This window comes from Micrasema longulum, unplaced genomic scaffold, assembly GCF_059751315.1.
Source record: "Micrasema longulum isolate JH-2025_06_02 unplaced genomic scaffold, ASM5975131v1 h1tg000941l, whole genome shotgun sequence".
NCBI lineage: Eukaryota > Metazoa > Arthropoda > Insecta > Trichoptera > Brachycentridae > Micrasema > Micrasema longulum.
Window position 1 is genome coordinate 209874 of NW_028278132.1, and position 21603 is coordinate 231476.

At 36.0% G+C, this 21603-nt stretch overlaps 1 protein-coding gene across 1 annotated transcript; it reads left to right on the forward strand.

Annotated features, from left to right (window-relative positions):
• The first annotated feature begins 1285 nt into the window (after positions 1–1285).
• Positions 1286–19525, forward strand: LOC148278007 (ribosomal RNA processing protein 1 homolog). The gene is made up of 9 exons (XM_088232050.1): positions 1286–1510; positions 3316–3395; positions 5576–5725; positions 7508–7675; positions 9435–9617; positions 11177–11304; positions 12860–13164; positions 16301–16470; positions 17823–19525. The coding sequence occupies exons 1-9, from the start codon at positions 1303–1305 to the stop codon at positions 18912–18914; spliced, it is 2484 nt and encodes an 827-aa protein (XP_088088176.1). The 5' UTR covers positions 1286–1302; the 3' UTR covers positions 18915–19525.
• The last annotated feature ends 2078 nt before the right edge of the window (positions 19526–21603 follow it).

Sequence of the window (21603 nt, forward strand, 5' to 3'; positions counted from 1 at the left end):
TCGTCGTTGACTTCATTTAGTGACACCTGAACAATTTCCATTCGCCGCTGTTTTTGTTCAAAATTCAATAATTTTGGAACAAATTTTGCTGCCACGCGTTTCATACCCAAAACATTAAAAAAAAAATCATAGCATAAGCCAATCGATATGCCATCATCAAAGACTTCTTTGATTATGATTCGGCGATCGTTCACAACCATTTCATTAACTTTTTCCACGTCTGGGCTGTTCGTCATCTTCAACGTCTTCACGGCCACCTTGGAAACCCTTATACCACTCGGAAACTCTTGTTTTACTCACAACAGACTCGTCATAGGCCTTTGTTAACATTTTACACACTTTGTTTAATTTTTTATACAGAATTTGATACAAATTCTTTGATCCAATTATTTTAATAAACGAAAATCCCCGAGCTCATAAAAACACGTCTAACCTTAGCGGCTGCTACAGAAAAAGTAAACAATGAATACAGCTGAAAATTTTAGCATACTTCAGGGGCATGTATAGTAACATAATTTTAAAAATTGACAGTCGGACTTTTCAAACCAGCGAAATAAAAAAAATCCCGTTATTTTCAGAACAGACCTCGTATGTCTCACAGTAGCTTAGTTTAGCCATGGCATCTCCCACACTATTTTCATCATTAACAAGAGATTTGTTAAACGCAGGAAGATCTAGCCCATGAAACTTCAAATCACTGAAAGAGTTTACTAGTCTACACATTCTTGACATTTAATTAATGAGTAAACTCTTCGGTAAAATAAATCTCACAGATTCATTGCTACCATATGTGTAATTTTTAACTAGCGACTAACGGAGTGTAAATAATAATTTATTAAATTATTGTGTGACTGATTAATATTTTATGCAATTTGTTCATGATACAATAATATTTTGACAAACTTCCGCAACTATTGTCATAGGTTCCATACAAATAACGGTGAAATCGATTTATTGAACTAACGGAAGTGCTTTTATATAAAAACTACAAATAGGTACCTGTTTTTATTCTTCTAACTTTTTTACCCTCGCTAGTGTAGTTATTTGACTATAAAATTCCGTTTTTTACATTGTAATATATTAGAAATTGTGAAACCATTTTGTGGTTGATATTATACATTTATTAAAAAAAAATGTTACAAAACGTGACGATTTTGTGAATAATAATCCCATTACAAATTTTATTTTTTTAAGTCTTTGAGGTTTGGAACATAAACTTATTTTTTCAAAGTAACTTGCTATTTATTTTTTGTTTGAAGTTTGCACCTTGCAACACTATTTTGACATTGTCAAACATTAAAAATGGCGGTCAGCCAAGCCAAGCCGCCACGTGCGGAAAATAACTCAAATAAAGTCACCAAATCGAAGAATAAAATTGATACGAAGGTTCTTCTGGTCGCGCAAGAAATTAAATTCGCTAAAATATTGGCCGGCAACAACCTAAAAGCCCGGGACAAGGTTCTCAAGAATTTGAAAAAATGGTTGACATATCGCTCTGCGAGCTCGTACGGTAATTATTCATTTAAAACGTGCCCGTTCACGTGCATAGTCAAATATTATTATTAGCATTGTTGTATAACTGTAATAACTCTGAAAGTTTGCTGTTTTATTCATGTGGTTAGATTTGAATAGTTTTTTTCAACACGAGATATTTAACCTCAAAATTTGACGGTTGGCGATTGTTTCAATGTTTACAGTATTACGCTCAATATCGATTGTATTTTGTTTCATTGACATTCTGTATCGAAATATTTTCACGTATTTTATTTATTTATCATATTGCATACCTATACAATTATAATGTTAATGTAAAATTGCTCTGACTGTCTAACTTGGGCAAGTAAACCTGCTTTAAGACTCAGTGTGTAATATTATATAATACGTGTAAAAAAACATATTTTTAGAAAAATCCGGTCACAATAAAAACAAAAACTACTTTAAAAATTAACCAACAACAAAATAACAATTAAAACAAAAACATGTGTTATTATTATGGTTAACTGATATAGTGCCATTTTCGTAATATATTTCTTCATGGACGCCTTACAAAGTGATTCTATTGAAATTAATTTCATTAAAACAATTTGTTTTGTTATCGCGTGTTTGATGATTAAATCAAGTGATTTAGAGAACTGGTGGGTTTTAAGTTTTTTCCGAAACATCACATCGCTCTCAAACAAAGTTGTTTTATTTAATATAATTTAAAATTGTGGTGTAGTGGTCAGCGCGTTTGCCTACAATGCGAGAGGTCTCGGGTTCGATTCTCGACATGGTTGACATAATTTTTTTTATTTAAAAATGTGTTTTTACACTAGAATATTTCATAGTCCCTGGACTGGCACCTGAAGCGTAAGACTGATTATCTTACTTTCATGAAACAAAAATGATCACGATACGCTGCGATTGGTGTGCTAATGCAGTTCCCTTTGCACCATTAGGTGCGGAAAGGGAATGATGATGATAAGATTAAAATTTGATCTCTGTACAGTTTTACTTAGAACTTTTATCGGCCGAAAACTTGTGCTATTAGATGATGCCAGAGATGAGATGCTGAATGGTCTGACAGGGGTCATGCGACTAGCGTGGAATGTGGATCTGATGGCCAACAGTACGAATTTTACACTCTTCCGTCAGTTTGTCCGAACTTGGGTATCGCGTTGGGAGCTTCTCAGATGCGCGGACGCCTAGGTGGGTAAAATACGGTGGGACAGGCAACTGTTCCTGTGGGATGCTCATTCAGTTGGGATTGTGCTTCCTTCCCAGCGGAACGCACACGTTCTCTTGTTTTGTCCTCCCCTTACGGGGGTGGTATTCGGGTCCTCTGCCTCTGACCACCCAGGGAGTCCTTCTTTATGCAAAGCCGTTCTCTCATTGTAAATATCCGTGTTTTTACTAATGTTTGTTGTGTAAGTTATGTTTGCTGTGTTACTATAGTTTTAAGAAATTGTTTTTGTATATTTGGATACGTTTATTTGTGTAAATTGTTTGCGTAAATGCATATTTTTTGAATAAAAAAAAAACAAAGGCTTTGAGGGGATCATGAGGGGTGGGGACGACGTGTTGGCTTCTGTCCACACATCTCCTCTCCCCTCCTTAATCTGCATAGAGTTTGTATTCCTTGGGAATATTTATAATAACTTTCCTCTATGTGCAGCTGACAGAGAGTCCCCCAGAACTCTATAACAGCTGCGATCTGATGGTGGGCTTAAGGATCTCCCCTCAGCTCTACTCGAAGACTCTTAAATTAATTTGGATCCATTTTTTTTGTGTATTATAATTATTAAAAAAAAAAATCCAATAATGTTTCTGTTGTAGAATTCTCAGAACACGACTTCATGAGGCTGTGGAAAGGTCTATTCTACTGTGTTTGGATGTCGGATAAACCCTTAGTCCAGGTAATGCATTTCACTCTTTCTAAATATTCTCCGAAACACCTGCTTTTCCCCAATTACTTTTATCACTGTGAAGCTGGTATAATTGTTCAAGCGAATTTCATATTTAAATCTCATAATACTTGTGTTGTAGATAAATCTAGAAAGATGCTCGGATTTGTACTTAACCCTAGATATTTCAATAATACTACTGCGATTCGCACATTGTACGATACCCTAATCCGCAGCATACTATAGGTAAAATACTGTTCCATCATTTGGGAGCCTTCTGAATCAAACCACATCCTCGAAATAGAGAAGGTTCAAGAGTGATGTTTGCGAAACTTATATCTTAAAGTAAATAATAATTATCCATTCTTGTATCCATCATTATTTCTGGCGGGGACGCTGGATGACAACACCCTCGAATCTCATCGTCAAATTTCTTTCGGGAAACATTTCTATAAGCTGATTTCTGGAAGTATATTTAATACAAATATACTGAAAGAGATCAGTTTGTATGTTCCCAATAATTATACTAGAGTGAGATCTCACGCACTGTTTTACTCACCCAGAAGCACGCACACTAATGCGAGTCAGAATTCACCCATTATCACTTTGATCACCGGCCGAATACACATAGAATTTACCCTGTGCCCGGCCCATTTCTGTGAAATTTCATGCTTTGTGAAGGGTTTCTTTAAAGTGTCATAATTATGAAAATACTGGGTTAAATCAATTGAAACCTCTCAGATTTATTTGAAATAATTAAATAAGTAATTTTTGTATGATGGTTTTGCCAACATTGGCCTTTATGGAGAGCGGCATTGCGCATTGCAATGTTCGCACGTATACAGGGCCTCACTCCTTTTTTTGTGCTTTGTATCCCGGAGCCGTGTAAACACGAGATTGTAATAACCACGCGTTGTGTCCCGGTCCCGTGTTTTCGCGTGGTTTACCAGCAGCGAAAAAGTACTAATAAAAGTCACTAGATGTCAATAAAATGCACTTTTCAGACAGCTGGCAAACCACGTGAAAACACGGGACCGGGACACAACGCGCGGTTATATATCACGTGTTTACACGGCTCCGGGATACAAAGTGCTAATAGGGCAATTCGATTGCTGAATACGGCTTCTACGGATAATATGGATCTATTTTTTCTGTGCATATCGGCAGTTTGGCAGCTATCTGCTTTATATTCATTAATTTCTAACTTATGTTTACAGTCTGCATTACGCGATGGGTTAAACAGCCCGGACAGTAATGCGGACTACAACTACGAAAAAATAAAATAATATAAGTTTGGGTAATAAAAGACAGCATAAGTAAAATGATAGTAACTGAATTTAATTATTTTTTATGAATGTTAGTAATTATTAGTATATGACCACTTACCGGCTTTTTATGTCGACCAGTTTTGAGACCTACCCGTATCTTCGTCAGGACACTCGCTATCTTTTATAATAAATAATCAAATATCTTTTCTAAATGTTATTAAATAATTGTATGTAACCACTTACCGACTTTTCTATGTCTACCGGCTTCAAGACGTACTCGTCTCTTCGTCAGGACACCAATTAAACCAACATGCAAAACCCACTATACACCTTCACCATAGTTGTTGCGCAAAAATATAAAACCAACACGACATGCATTCGAATAAGCACATGCACTGATTAGGACAAACATGCACTGATTAAATTATGAAAATATTCTGTTGTTTGAGAATTAATGAAAAAGTAGAGGGGATGGAGGGAGGGGGTAAGCTTGATAGGTTTAATAGGGTGACCATTGCAGTGGAACATCTTATAAAGGACTATATTGGAAGTTTGTTTGCTAATTGCACAAAGGAACATTATTTTTAAAGCTTTCCTCATGTGAAATATTTCCATATTATTTACTTTTAACATAGAAAAGTCAGTAAGTGGTTACATACAAATATTTAACAACATTTAGTAAAATGTTTGGCCGCAAAATTAATGCTTTAAATATTAATAATAAATGCCTTTTCAATATAGCCCGCTTTTTGATTTAAAAATAAACCAATCGTGTAAATTTTCTCGTAAATTAATTCTGAAAATTCAACCAAAAGCTACGGGCGCGTCTTATGGTCCGATGCGTCCTATCGTCCGCAAAATACGGTATTTTCAATACCCTCAAATTTTCTTTTGATTATTTAAAACAATTATTAAATATTACAGGAAGACCTCTGCGAAACCATTTCCTCACTGCTGGATTGCTTTGGCGACAAGAAGATGGATGCGTCTGCCCTGTTTTACAAGTGTTTCCTCAAGACTATGGCCACTGACTGGTTCGGGATAGACCAACACAGAATCGACAAGTTTCTCATGGTATAAAAACAGTACATTCTATTATAATATCTATTATAGACATAACAAGAATACAAAGACAACAAAATAAAATTCTTAAACTGACATACAACCTACCCTACCTGACCTCTACGACTGAACTGTACAAAAAAACACACCAGTTTGACATAAACTACTTGACTAAAATTGAGACCTTAAAAATTGTGCACAAAATAACACTGGGAAACATACAAGACGACGACATAATATTAGTCAAAAATGCCGACATACACAAATATAACACCAGACAACAACAACACTAACTAACTAACTAACCATCACGCCATTTCCCCAGAGGGGTAGGCAGAGAGGATAGAATGCCACACCACTCTGTCCTGGCACACTTCCTTTGCTTCCTTCACATTCATACATATTCTCATGCACGCACGTCGATTATTCCGACTTTTCACATGACCACTTTCAAGAATTTGTTGTACTTGATCATGCCATGTCTTTCTCGGCCTTCCTCGACTTCTACAATCAGACACATTCGCATCATAAATCTTTTTAGCCGTTCTTTCATCATTCATTCGCTCCACATGACCGAACCATCGCAAAAGACCTTTCTTAATTTTGTCGATAATGCTTAACTCAGCCTTGCATTCTGCTCTAATTTCGACATTAGGGCACCTATCATACATTGTTTTTCCGCGCACTATCATATTGAAAAAGCAAAGACAAACACAGGACAGTCAAAAATACTACATAATGGACTTAAACACTACAACGACTTACCTTACTACTTGAAAACTTTTACTGGAGACAAATTTAAAATCAATCTGAAAAAGCACATGATGACTGAACTAACTAGACTAGACGAGACATAAAATGACTAGACAATATTAAATTTCTAATGTAACCCTAACGGGTTTTTTAAAATTGTAAATAAATAAAAATAAAAAAATTTAAAAAATCACTTATTAAATATTTCCTGTTAATCCGTTATATATTTGTAATACATTATATCGTCATCATAACTCAAGATTAGACAGCGGAGAGGCTATTACACCCTCTCACTTCGGTTTGCTGTATTTTATGGTCCTTTATACCCTGTGAAAAATTTCAACGCTTATCAGTTCATGGTTTACCTCTTCGTTCTAATTCTCAAAGCACCCTCTTAATACACACACATATTTATTTATTCATATTTTTCTCTTACAAACTATAATCAATAATAAAAATAAAGTGACCTCACTGGGTTTACCCGTGCCGAGGACACTTAACAATATACTTTTTTGAAATGTTTTTACATTTGAGAATAAACAAAGAAGACTAACTGAATAAACGGAGATAAATTACGAAAATATTCAGACAGTTTTAAAAACTAGGTATATATGTACATCTATATTATTTATATTACAAAACGCACAATGAAAATAACAAAAACCTAACATAAGCTATACACTTGTGGAGCAGTTGATTCAATATTGGTTTTGGGCGAATGAGACAATCCATTTTACTTCTACCTAGCTCCACTATCCATTCTTTATAGCCTTTTTAAACATTTTTACCCATCCACAATTCCTTTTTCTTCTCTAACTCATTGTGTTCAAGCGGTTCCACTGTAAAATCATCTCCCTTCCACTATCAAAGATGTTTCTACAGTAGTTCTGTTCAAACCACGCCTAAAGAAACGTCTTCTTTCTCTTCCTTGATCTCTCCTCTTTTTCTTTCGTTTTATTCCGCTCTCCCATTGAAGGCTAGTATCAATATTAATTAATTTGTATACTCATTGCTTGTTCTATTTTTTATTTGTATTTCCAGCTTGTCCGTCGCATGACACGCGGAATACTGCGATGCGGCAAAGCCCAGCACTGGTCTCCGCAGGCGCTCTCCAGCATCGGGGACAGCCTGCTTCCCGTCCTGCTGGAAACCCGAGGGCTCGGCTTGCAGATGCACCTCGCCGACCTCTGGATGGAGGAAGTTGCCAAGGTTAACAACTAACCGCATCACCGTATATTGTGTGGTTTCAGGCTGGTCTATGCACACGTGTAAGAGAAGGGCCTTGAAAGAGATATACAAGATATTTTTTTATCAATATTCCTACAGAGATGAGGTAGAATTTTTTCAAATTCAGGATTATCGATATTCGAGCGTTTACAGGGCTTATGACCTGTCATTGGCTGGGTTGAGTGGCCACTTTACGTTTTTACAACATTCCCCATTCCGCTTATTAGCGAATATTGACACAGGTACCATTTTGATTCTTGTATATATCTTATTAAATGAGAAACCATTCACTAGCGTGTTGGAGCACCATCTATGTATTGATATTGAAGTTAAGTATGATAAAAAAATATATACCTACTCCCCCTCGGGAGAAATCCAGATTTGTGTATGTACAAAAATACACATACCAAAAAATAATGTTGATATACAAGATACTAAAAATATCACCTAATGTTAATAAGTAACTTTGTTCAGTGAGGCCCCTAGAATGGGCATCTATTTTCCTATTTATTTATACTTTAAATTAGTTCATAACTTATATAACATGTAAATATATATATATATATATACATATAAATAGACCCTTCATTTATTTCACGCTGCTTGCGTATAATTGTCCCATAGTTCCGCTGTATACGTGGACGTCAAATACGATGTAAAAAGGATTTTTTTCTTTCTATTATTGGTGACGCGAGAGAGAGGCGCGAAAGATATTTCTTAGATAGCTCAGAGAGCGCATGAACTAATCCAAAATGGTCCAACAAGGTCAGCCAACACACACGTTACTAAGGACGTTTACTGCCACTTAATATACAATGGAAATCGACTCACCCGCGTTGAAGTGTTCCCCCTCGCTCCACCAGATATTATTTGCGGGAATGATGCGGATGTTAGGTTCTTTCTTTATTCAGCTTTGGGTATCAGGATTTTTGGTATTTATTTGGATGCGGTGATGGTAATAATGCAGACACTTTAGCGGTAACTTTATATGATAGCGGTAGGAATCTTATTTGAGTTTTTCGTGCGGATCACGGAAGACATATTCTTTCGTTTTTAGGAAAAATACAGCTGTCAGTTTAATGTTTGAATTTGGAATTTGTGAATTGTCGTAATGCGGTAGGTACTGCCAGGCTGCTCAGGTTCCTACTTCTCAAGGAAAAGCCGACAACCAAAACATAAAAATGGCAGTAAACATTCACGCGTAACCAATTATCCTTGTTATATTTTTATTATTTTTTTTATATTATTTTTAAGCGAGCAGCTTATAGCTGAAATGCTTAAATCTATTATAATGAAAGTTTAATTAAGCTTTTGGCGCACTTTAACTTTTCCCAAACAAATCTAGTCCATTTTTTAACCCATTGAGACTACACATTGAGATCAGCTCTTGTGGCAGCTTATTCCAACCATCAACAATCCTATTGCTCAGGAAATGCTTCCGTGGAGTTAGATTAAATCTCGTTTTCTCCAGCCTGAGACTGTGGCCTCGAAGACGAGCATCTTGTTTAAGCTCGAACATGGGAACCAAATTCGGGCAGCTATAGCGACTGTTGAGTGTCTCGTATGTCTCTATCGGGTCACCCCTTTCTCGCCGTTCCTGCAGCGTTGTGAGACATATGAAAGCCGTTTTAGGCTCGGGGCGACTTTGTAGCTCGTCTTTGGAATCTTTCCAACAAGTTGATATCCTTAACAATCCCATTGTTATTCCGGTGTTCTGTACTGACAAGGGAATGTTTTCCAGGTGACGGAAGGCAAGGTGACTGCGCAGGTCGTGACGGAACTGAGCCGACCGTTTGCCGAGTGCCTGTGTTACGGTCAGGAGAGTCGGCTCGCCGGCTCCATCATGAGACATATCTTCACGCATCTCATCCGACAGACGGACATGGGCATCGACTATCAGGAAAAACTCAACGCCTGGAAACATGTAAGACTTTTCAATGTGATAAAAACACTTTATAACACACCTTCATGTTCCTATCAATTGTAAGATCACAGCTAGAGTATGCATCTGCAGTTTGGAGTCCTGTTTATTACTGCAACTCATATGATCTTGAACAGAGAAGGTTTTTAAGATATATTCAATTTAAATTAGGTCTACCTGTGTCAGAAATACATTATAAATCCCCGATGACTGATTTAAATTTACCATTACTGTCAAGCAGGAGGACAATAAATGACCTCTTGTTTATTTATAAATTATTAAATAATAAAATAGATTGCCCCGAACTGTTAACTTTAATAAATGTTCGTATTCCACATAGACCAACAAGACTTAATTTTTGTTTTACAGTCATCATCATGGTACTAATTATTCATTGAATTCTCCAATTATTCGCATGCAGCGACTTCCAAATCAATACAGTGATGATTTAGATTTATTTTATACCACATGGCTGATGATCAAGTCCTGTGTTTTGAAAAAGAATTAACAATTATAAATTCAAACAATGATTAGTTCTTCACTTTTGTTTTAACTCTTTACTCTCGTGTGTATAATTATTTTTTGAATTTATTATTGTTTAATATTAATATTTATATAAACCATGAAGTAAACTTTTTAACTTTTCTTTTAAAGCACTTTCTTTTTTTTTTCTTCTCTTCCTCGTTTTTAAAAACTGCTATTTTCTTTTATTTGCCATTCTTTTATACAGGTAAATATTTATATTTATTACAGATGTAATATTTCGTTTTTTATACAGGGTATTCTTTAAACCCTGTCACATCTGAAACCACGATGATCAGTTTGAGCAAGAAGACATATTGGCACATTAAAATATTTTTTTAGAATTAATAAAATTTACAAAAATAAAATATCAAATAAACGAACTGGTTGCTTACTTCTGCCGAGGAGAAACGAGGAGGGGAAGGGGGGATTCTGATACACTGTCAACCGCGCGGCCACGCCCCCCTCGCTTCTCCCCTGCAGAAGTCAGCAACCATTTGTTTTTTTAAATATTTTATTTGAAAAAAAATCTGCATTCTAAATATTTTTTTAAATATGCTAATATGTCTTCTTGCCCATACTGATCATCGTGGTTTCGGATGTGATAGGGTTTAAAGAACAACCTGTATTTGAATACTGTTTACCATTGTATACTTTTCTCTATGTTTTTGTTCTTTTTTTTAATGTTACGCTATTTTTTGTTGTATTTTTTTCCACTGGTTTTATTGTAATTATGTAAAAGGTTCATGGAACTGTAAATATATAAATAAATCAATCAAATATTTCACTGTAGCCTTTCTGGGAATTGGGCTGACAGCATTTAAGCTCGGCTTGATTATCATGTTAGGGACACGAAATGGACAAACAAAGTATCCTGGCAAATAGTAATGTATTCAAATATGTAAGCATACTATTATATTTTACCAGATGCACGATATGCCTTATATTCCGGGAGTAATTTCAACATTTTCGAGCCCCCATCTAATTGTTTCATTTGTGCATTACGTCGTTTTGGTTTGACTCTAAATGTTCTCGTTCAGGCGGGCTATCCCGGAGGCTCCATGGATGCCATGACGAGAATAGAGGACGACGAAGAAGATGAACCGGACGAACATCCGGAAGGTCAGGATGACGAGGAAAGCGAAAATGAAACGGGACCATTCAAAAGGTAATAAATGGAAAGTATCTATCCCCCCATATATATTCGAAGCTTTGCATTTTTTGACACGTGCAATATTTAAATTGGTAAAAACCTCAGAGTAATAATGCGCCAAGCTTTAGAGGAGTCCAAACATAGAAAAACCATTCTATGACTATTGGGTATTATGTTAGCTACAGTTCGCAGCAAAACAATGGGCCGTACTCAGCTCGAGAATTGCCAAATGGATATTAATTTGCATTGTAAATGCTTTTAAATATGTACCCGTGTATTTATTATTGCAGGGTTATTCCAATTTATTTTTCTATAATTCACATATATTTATTTTATAAAACTGAAAATACATGTGTGTGTTTATTTTTTTATTCACAATATACTTATGTTACATTTATTGAGACATAAATCCCAGCTCCGTGGAACCAAAGTCCGGTGTTGAGTTTGTTTGTTTGTCCGTCGCATCTCCGAAACGGCGAGTCGTAGCGGCCTGAAATTTGGACACATCATTTAAGATGCGATTTCAAGGTTAACGTTTCTATTTTCGAGTAAAATTTTAATCGACCTCTACTCGATAAAGACTTAAACTTTATATGGATATGGATGTCTAGTGCGGCCCCGACATATTGCCCTTAATCAACTGTCATTATCAACAGTAAACATACTTTAATTCACAAATTTATCCCTAAATTGAGAAAAAATTATATCTGAAGTAAATATGTTGATATAAGGAAAGTTTGTTAGCAACATATACACATGTCGGGACAATAAATGTCACAAATCAATGTAAATCATGGGAAAATATTCAAAATCAACTACCTGTGAAAACTGGCTCCTTTAACACCTTTGACGCTCCTACTGCTGCAACCAAACATACTGCAATTCACCATAGTGGATTTTTATTTATTATAACACATATATCCAAGTTATTTACAACAAAGCCAAGCACAGCGACAAAAGCATCTGACAGAATAACAAAATGGCCACCAATTTGTTGCTAACCAACATTGCTTGCGTTCTATGAAACATAGTGACAGGGCCTCTCTATAGGTTACGCATTATTACTCTGAGGTAATAACACAACAGGTTTTAGGTATTCCAATTGACCTACAATGGAATGGTAGATCTCTTCAAACGAATTGAGAATGAAAGCGATGTACTAGGTCTAGAGGTTGACCGGAATAAATCCAAAATAAGTATTAATGACTGGTCCATATAAGTATTTCAATTTTAAGGTTTAAACATGGGCAAAATGGTGAACGTCAACAACTAGATTTCAATTATACTACTCGACAGCACAAACTTAGCATTCTCTATTGAGTTGGCTAATTACAAATCTCACAATTCTCTTTTCAGTTTTTGGCAAATATCTCAGTAACTCCTTCAATGGAGATTTCTAAGTTTGCTTTTAATACCCTCAAATATTTAAATGTGAAATTTGGTGAAGTAAAAATTATTAGTAATTAGAGTAAAAGGAAGCTATCCCCTCCGACCTTTCTCGTCAATATCGATACCAAAGAGATACGGTTGACTAAAGACATCGTCTCATTAGCCCCTCTTTCCTCCGCAGGAAGGTGGGTCTGGACGCCCGCGCCGGTCATGTGGACGCCGTCCTCCCCCAGCTGCCCGTGGACGGCGAGCTGATGGCGCGCACGCTCCTGGCGCTCGCGCCCGACGCGCGCTCCACGCCCGCCAACCGCCGCAAGCTGCAGGAGCTCGCGCGCGCCTACCGCACGCTCGCGGCGGGCGAGTACCCGTACCGGCTGCGCGAGCTCACCATGCCCAACAACGCCCGGTTCCGGCTGCCCAAGGCGGGCCGCGCGGCACTCGACCTCATGCTGTTTGAAGATATGAACGAGGACGAGGAAATGAGAGGTCTTTTACTGCTTTTTCTTCTTATCAGTAATCCTTTAAAGGGCTTCTAACCTGTCGATTTTAACCTTTGTGTGGCGTTGTTATGATGTCACACAAATCTACATAAAAGACAAGACTCGATATGTTCAGGTCCCATTTTTCTCCACACATTCTCATTCAAATCAGCATTTTCTATGTTTTTTTTCACTCTGTTTATGTTAAAAAAAATTCGAAATTCATTTGATGTGTCAAATAAAGTTTCAATTATTCTCTGAAACTAAATTCAAAGTACTAGGTGTGTTCAGAAAATAATGCGAATTTTTTAATTTCGCGGGATCGGAGAGCCCGATTGTCATTTTTAAAATTTATTATGTTGGTATTCATGCCCCTGAAGTATGATAAAATCAGTATTAACTCTTGTGTGGCTGTGATGTCACACTAGTCGACATAGGACACGAGACTTGATATATCTCTCTTATTTTTTAAAATGATGAATTCGTATTTTTTGTAATCTTCAAATGGACATTTTCACACCGGATTTGGAAAGTGAATTTTGTACAACTATGCTGGATGTTAATACAAAAAAATATCAATCCCCGCTACGCGAAAAAAGAGTGTCCGCTAATTCAGCAACACATATGTATAAGAAAGAGCACGAAGATAGAACTCATCACAAGGAAGACAGAAACGCTGTTCTATGGCAGGTGTTAGTGTGAAAGAGACAAAAACAAAAGTAAGTAAAGTGTAAAATAGATTCAGATTTCAGCCGGTTGATAACAGTGATGGGAACGCACGCGCGTAATCTGAGCGGCGTATTTATGGTTATTAATTTATTTTACTATAACAGGGCTAAATTATATGTTTATTTGCACAAATAATGTCTCCATGTTTTTTTTTTTTAATTTTTGAACTTTGAATTATTCCGTCTTTTACTAGTGGTAACACGATGTTACATCACCGCGCACAAAGGGATTATTTATCACAGTCTTTTAAGAGTTAATTGTTTACTTTGTCTGTGGCAGCCGCTAAGGTTAGACGTGTTTTTATGAGCTCGGCGATTTTTGTCCAGGCGATCCAGTATGCCTCCACTGCAGTCGCGTGCACAGAGTTTTCAACTAGGGTGGGTAGGCAGTAGAAAAAAAGTATGTTTTATATAGTATAAGTACCTAATCAATCTTACCAAACAGTTTCCTTCACTAGTCATATTAGTTTGAATCACTATGCTGTAGGTAGTTAATATTGAAATTACCTAAGCTACATCAAATATCCAAATAAATGCTAAATTTATATGAAATATTGCTACGAAATCCTTCTTTTGAATATTTTTATATTTTCATTTATTACGGTTGCTGCACTCAAAATTAAATCATTTTGGGCTCTATTTGATATTCTCGTAAATGCACTACTAGATAATTGCAAGTGATTTTCTAAGATACCGACATATTTAGCTAGCAAATCAATAAGTTCCAAAAAATTACCTTTTTTTTTTTTTTTAAATGAACGCGAAACAAAAATACTCTCGATTGTATAATTTTATAGCAGAAACCAATTTGAGGTTATTTATTCGACATGACTGTCTTTTGTAAAATAATAATCGAAAAAAACGCTAGATGTCAGTAACGTATTCGTTTGTTCTTTCTAAAACAATGTACCTACCAACGTTCAAAAAGCACTGCCTACTAGCTTACACATACACGCGTAATTACAACTGAAATAAAACCCACACATACACATTTCGTTCCCGCATCGCGTTATGTTCATATGGAAGAAAAAGGCATTTGTAGTTCGTGCTTCTCCCGACCCAGGCCGATAGCGGTGCGCTGATCGGTACAATATATTACTTAACCGAATTATCTCTGGCGCTTTTTTCAAATTTTAAAAATAGTTACTAATATTTTTGATATTATTTTTTGCTATTATTTTAATAAAATTCTAGTAGGGTAGGCACTGCTTATGTGCCTTTATGGAACGCACGCCACTGCTCCACTGGGACAATTGAGCCTTAGCTTGGACGTCATATCTGTAAACCCATGTTTCGTCACCTGTTATAACACGTTTCAGTAATTTTGCATCGTCGTTGATTTAGTGACACCTGAGCAACTTCCATTCGCCGCTGTTTTTGTTCAAAATTTCAAATTCAATTCAAGAATTTTGGAACAAATTTTGCTGCCACGCGTTTCATACCCAAAACATTCGAAAAAATTTCATGGCATGAGCCAATCAAAATGCCAACATCATCAGCGACTTCTCTGATTGTGATTCGACCATTTCATTCACTTTTTCATCGGTTATTGATGTGATGGGGCGTCCGGGCCATTCGCCATCTTCAACGTCTTCACGGCCATCTTGGAAACGCTTACACCACTCGTAAACTCTTGTTTTACTCATAGCAGACTCACCATAGGCCTTTGTTAACATTTCACACACTTTGTTATACTTAATTTTATTTTTTACACAAAATTTGATACAAATTCTTTGATCCATTTTTTTTTTAATAAACGAAAATTGCTTAACTCACAAAAACACGTCTAACCTTAGCCGCTGCCACAGACATTGTAAACAATAAATACAGCTGAAAATTTTAGCATGCTTCAGGGGCATGTATACCAACATAAAAAAAAAGTTGACAATCGGACTCTCCAAAACTGCAAAATTTAAAAATTCTTGTCATTTTCTGAACACACCTCGTACTTGCAGTGCAATTGACTTTTTTTTTAGTGTTAAATATTTTGAAAGGCTATTTTGCATTAAATGTTGATACATTTTTCAAACAAATACAATCTTAGTGACATTTTGATGTCTCTTGGGGTTAGTTTGCATTAATTATTGCAGTAGTAACACATGTTTAAGAAGAATGAAGTCTTTGTTTCAATAGATTATGATGCAGAAAGTGTAAAATTAGGACAATTGAAATATTATTTTAAGTTCTAAACATAATGTGAAACGAAGATGGTTTTAAAAGTTATCATAAAAATGTAAAATAGTTTTACTGCGATCTGAATGACAGTTGAAATTCCAGTGATTTTAGTGATTCCATAATAAAAAAGGCATGCCATATAAATCAAATTTCCCTGCATTTAGGGGAAAAATTATGTAAGCATTAAATGTTAAATTTTTGTTGATTTTGTAATATTAATGACACATACTATTTTTCCAGGTATGAACAAGAGACAGAGGCGGAAATACCTGTTGATGCAGCGCAAGCTGGCCGAGGAGAGGGGCGATGATGATGAGGATGGAGAGGAAGGGGGGGAGGATGGCGACGAGCTCCTGCCGCCGAAAAAGCCGTCTGTTCCCAAGAAGCCCCGGAAAGTAAACGGATTAAAGGTATATTTTAGGCTAAAAGGGCTGATGTCGTAAATCGCAATAATATAGGGAGACGTTGCGATATAATAATTTACTTGATTAAAATGGCATTCCAAAATATTACTCCAGAGATATTTATTTATTTCGACAGCTTACGCCTTTGACAAAGTATAACATGATATTAAAAAACAATTATAATAAAATAAAATCAGCAGAAAATAAGGAAATAATAAAGGAAAACTAAATAAGGAATTATAACATAGGTATGCAGCAAATTAACAATAAATAAAGGGTTTAAATATATAAAGTATTGAAGTAACAGAGGCGATGTATCATAGCATAAACAGTAAAACAGTTATAACACTTAGTACATTTTTATAATTTAGAAAAAAGTGATTAAAAAGTAATGATTTTAATTGGTATAAAGATAAATTAAATGAATCTAAGTTTCCATGTTTGTTCGCTAACATGTGGAGCCGTGGAATAGGTGAGTATTTGGCATAGTTTGAACTATGCAAATCAACAGCAAAAGAAGTTTTTTTTTTTTTGTCTCGTCCCACGCTGTCTCATTCAAAAGTTCGGGACTGTCAAGAACATTATTGAATAACTTGAAAAGCAGCACTGGATCTGAAATTTCCCTTCTATCACTAATACATATTCATTTTAACTGCTTCATTAAACAATTATAGTCAGCTCTTCAATTGGAATGTTTAATTTGAAATTTATAAATCTTAAAAACTGGTGTTGGACCTTCTCCACACTGTTTGTATGGGTACCCATAATGAGGCCCCACATTCTAACTGGCTTCTCACTAGGGCCATGTATAATACTTTTAATGCATCGACAGACTTAAACCCTCTTGTTGTTCTGATAACAAAGCTTAGGGTTTTTGTGGCTCTATTTACCATCTCATTTATATGGGGAACAAAAGTTCATTTATCATCAAAGATGACACCTAGAACTTTTTTTTTCTTTACAAAAGTTAATGTCGTATTACTGATGCTGTATTGAAAAACCAATGGACTATATTACTAAAGGCATCGAGATACTGGAAAAAGTCCAAAGATGTGCTACAAAAATCCCCAAATTACTTAAAAGTAGATTAAAAGCACTAGGAAGAATGGGGACTCATAGAAACTTATAAGATACTCAATAATTACTATGACTGCCCCCTGCATGAAATGTATCAATCAAATCCCAATACAAATTTACGGGGTCATAAAGGGTCTGGAAGCTCTATCAATTGTTAATTCTATTATATAATGTATTCTGGTAAAGTATTAAATAAATAAGAAACTAAAATACTTCGTAGGAAATTTTCTATAATATCAATATGCACATTAATTAATCGGGCTTCTGTTTATTATTTCTAGAGAACACCGGGCGTTTGGCAAGTAGAAGATGTCAAGGAATCTGAAGATATTCGGCCAGAGTCCAGTAAAAATACTCCGGAAAAAGTCATTCAGAAGAAAGGAAAAAAAATGAAGAATGAACAGAACAAATCGAAAAGTGAACCAGCAAAAATTACCTCAGACACTGACAATATGACAAACAAAACAAATAATAAAGAAAATGACAGTAAAGAACATTCTTCGAAAGCGTCCGATACTCCAGTGAATAAGAATATGAAGAAAAGAGATAGTTTAAATAATGTTAAAGCAAAAATTGCCGATGATGATATTGACAGTAAAAAGGTTAGTCCTAAGCGAGACAAAATTAGCACACCCAAACCTAAAAAGGAAACCCTCACAAATGGCAAAGTCAAAAATACCCCGACAATTAAAGATAATTTACGAACGCCAGTCAAGCCCAGTTTGCCGGCTGCGCCGAAATCAACAGAAAAAGTTAAAAAAACAAAACTAGATAATAGTTTAGCTAAAGAAGAAAGGGTCAAAACGCCGACAAAACCTAGTCCGAGCAATAAGGTTACTCCTAAAGAAACATCGAAAAAATCTCCAAAGGTCAAAGATGTTTCAAACGGTGTCGATACAAAGAAAGACATAAAGAAGCCACCCGTTGAACAAGTCAAAGAAGTGCTGGGAAAAAGAAGATCGAATTCGCCGGCGATTATTTCAACGTCCACGCCGAAACGAGGAAAAGTAAATGAAGCGATAAATGGCGAAACAGAAATCGTCGTATCTGCCAAGAAGACACGACTCAAAAAACTGGCAGGCAAAGACAAACTCAACGCGAGCGACTCGGGTATTCTCAAATCACAAAAGAACAGACTCAACATAATCAAGTCGAATCTTTCTCTCTCTTCTTCGCCGAATCGTAAAAAGGTCATGATAGCGCTGAAGAATAACACGTCTCAGGGAGTTTTTGATTATTTCAAAAGTGTCAAGCAGAGTCCGGAGATTCCGTTCGATGGGGACAGGAGGCCTTCAAAAACGTCCCTGAAACCGAACACGTTACCGTCGCCGATAAACCCATTCTACAAGAAGAAACTTAAACTCAACTTTTAAGCTTCATCATCTCTCAATCCACACCCGATGTAACGAAGCTCGATCATTTGTTACGTGAAGGTAAGATGATCAGTCCTACGCTCAGCTAGCTAGTCCAGGGACAATAAAATATTAAGTACTTCTTGTTGACTTTCCCAGGAATCAAGCGAGGCGGACTAATCTCCACTCGATTCCCTTCTCAGGATTTTCACCTGAGAGTAACCGGACTCGTTTTTCCGGAAGAGATAGAAGATGAGTGTTGCTACGTATTATTGGTTATGAAATTCTGTGTCCTTATTCGAGGCATATCCAGAATGAAGTTCCGTTCCTAAAGACCTGAGAAGGAGTTGACGCCATTATGGGTTGACTGATCGTTGTGTGCTTCGTGGCGCTTGTTTGAAATGCCAAACCAAAATAAAGGTTTAATGAGATAAGGTCTGTAATTCGTTTCCTTATTCGAAGAACATTAAACCCGTCCACATTCATCGACACATCTGTGTGGTGTACGGAGAACATGTGATTCACTAGTAAGGAGACGAACGAAGTGGGCGTCCCCTTTTATGAAGTGGAAATACAAAAACTAGTACCGCGCCATGACAAGTCTCTACAAAATTATACGTTACAAAGAAAAATAGAAGGTCTAAAGATTTTTTTCCTTTGCCAAACTGAACTTACTTCTGGATATACCTCGTATTTATTCAACTTTAACAACATTATTTGTGGATTTTTGCTAAGCAAAAGAGCTGATTCCCTTCTCAAAGGAGTTCGTCATCTGCTGAAACATCTGTCAATCGTTAAATTCAGTATCTACAGTCTACAATCTACGGCGTCCGGCTCGGCGTCTTTTGACAGATCGAATGAGTTTCGAAAAAATTTCAAGGTTATGAAAAACGTTAATTAGGGAATATTTGAATGATAATGAATGGATAAAAATGTGACCTAAACATTTCAGCATAAAAAGCGGGAAAACGAGGTTTTACTGTGTAATGATTTGGATACATTCAAGATATTGTTGATATGTTATTTGTTTATAATCTTTTCCTCACTGCAAAATCCCACGCAGAGGAATGCATTTTACAAGTTTTTTTTTATTCTATCCTAACGAAACCTTTCAAATAAGTTTTAGTCTGTTTTTTAAAGAGATTTATTTCTAAATGCATAAAAATACATATTACATTTCATGTAAATATATTAAATGGAGTAAGTATTTTCTTATTTAGTTTATATAGAGACTCTTATTTCCAATGTTTATGTTAGCGAAGCTCATTCAGTTGAGAAAGAGCCAGTTGTTTGATCATAGGTATGTTTTTTTTAAAATATAAATTACTTTGTAAAACAACTTCGGAATTACAATTAAAGACAAACATAATATTTACTCAAAATTCATTGCAACAGAGAAAGAAAACGCTTTTAAAACAAATCAGTACTGACCTATTGAAACAAGATTTTTAATCAAAACGGAAACTTATCAACTCTGAAAAGGTCCTCAGCGAACGTCTCTCTTTTTCACATTTTGAATTATTCCACCGTTTAATTGATCAAGAAATATGTCTAGTAAATTAGAATCGGATCGTGGTACCATGGCTAGTGTCGCAGACTCGTGGATCACAGATCTGGGTCTCGAAACACACTCTACCACAATTTCATTGCTATTTTTTAATTGTGAGTTAATTACACGAGTTAATGACAATAATAATTTGGAGAACTGATCCATCAACACGAGTAAACCTGGAGACAGAAATACCATATATAAATATACATATAATTTATGTATACTGCTGATCAAACAACCAGTTCTACGTTTGTAGTTTTAAAAGTTTTACCATGTATTTTGTATTGTTTTCAAAAAAGTTTGTACATGCGGTAGAGTAGAAAACTGACTTTCCAAACCTTTACCATTTTTTTTTGTTTTGTGCTCATTTTTAAATATTAAAAAATAAAACAGACAACTTACGTTAACACCTAATATTTTTTCAAAACAAAAACAAACAAACAAAACATCACGCCGTTTCTCCGTAGGGGTAGGCAGAGAGGATAGAACGCCATAACACTATCTTGGCACACAGACCTCGCTTCCTCTACATTCATACATCTTCTCATGCACGCACGCCGATTATTCCTACTTTTGACATGTCCATCTGGTATCTATGCAGGTCTACCGATGAACAAAATGACTCGCCTACAATCTGTATTGGATGCCGCAGCGAGACTTATTTTCGGAATCTCTAAGTTCAGTCATATCACTCCACTACTTCGGGAACTACACTGGCTACGTTTTCCACAGAGGGTCGAATACAAACTCTGTCGGCTTATGTATAAGTCACTGCACAACTCGGCTCTGGAATATCTAAGGGAACTATGCATTCCAGATGAACTAGCTGACAGGCGTCTAACGCTTAGATCAGCTACGTCTACGGCGAGAGTAAAAGTTATTATACCTCTACGCAAACAGCGCACTAAATTTAGTGAACGCGCATTTGCGGTCGCAGGCCCTATGGCATGGAATGCTCTCCCAGCAGAGGTGCGAGGCTGTGAAAGTGAAGTGATGTTTCGGAAAAAACTTAAAACCCACTTGTTCTCTAAATTATTTGAATAAATCCGTAGTACGTGACAACAAAATAAATTATTTTAATCAAATTACAAATTTAATAGAATCACTATGTACAGCACCTTTGAGGTATTTTGTTACGAAAATGGCGCTATATAAGTT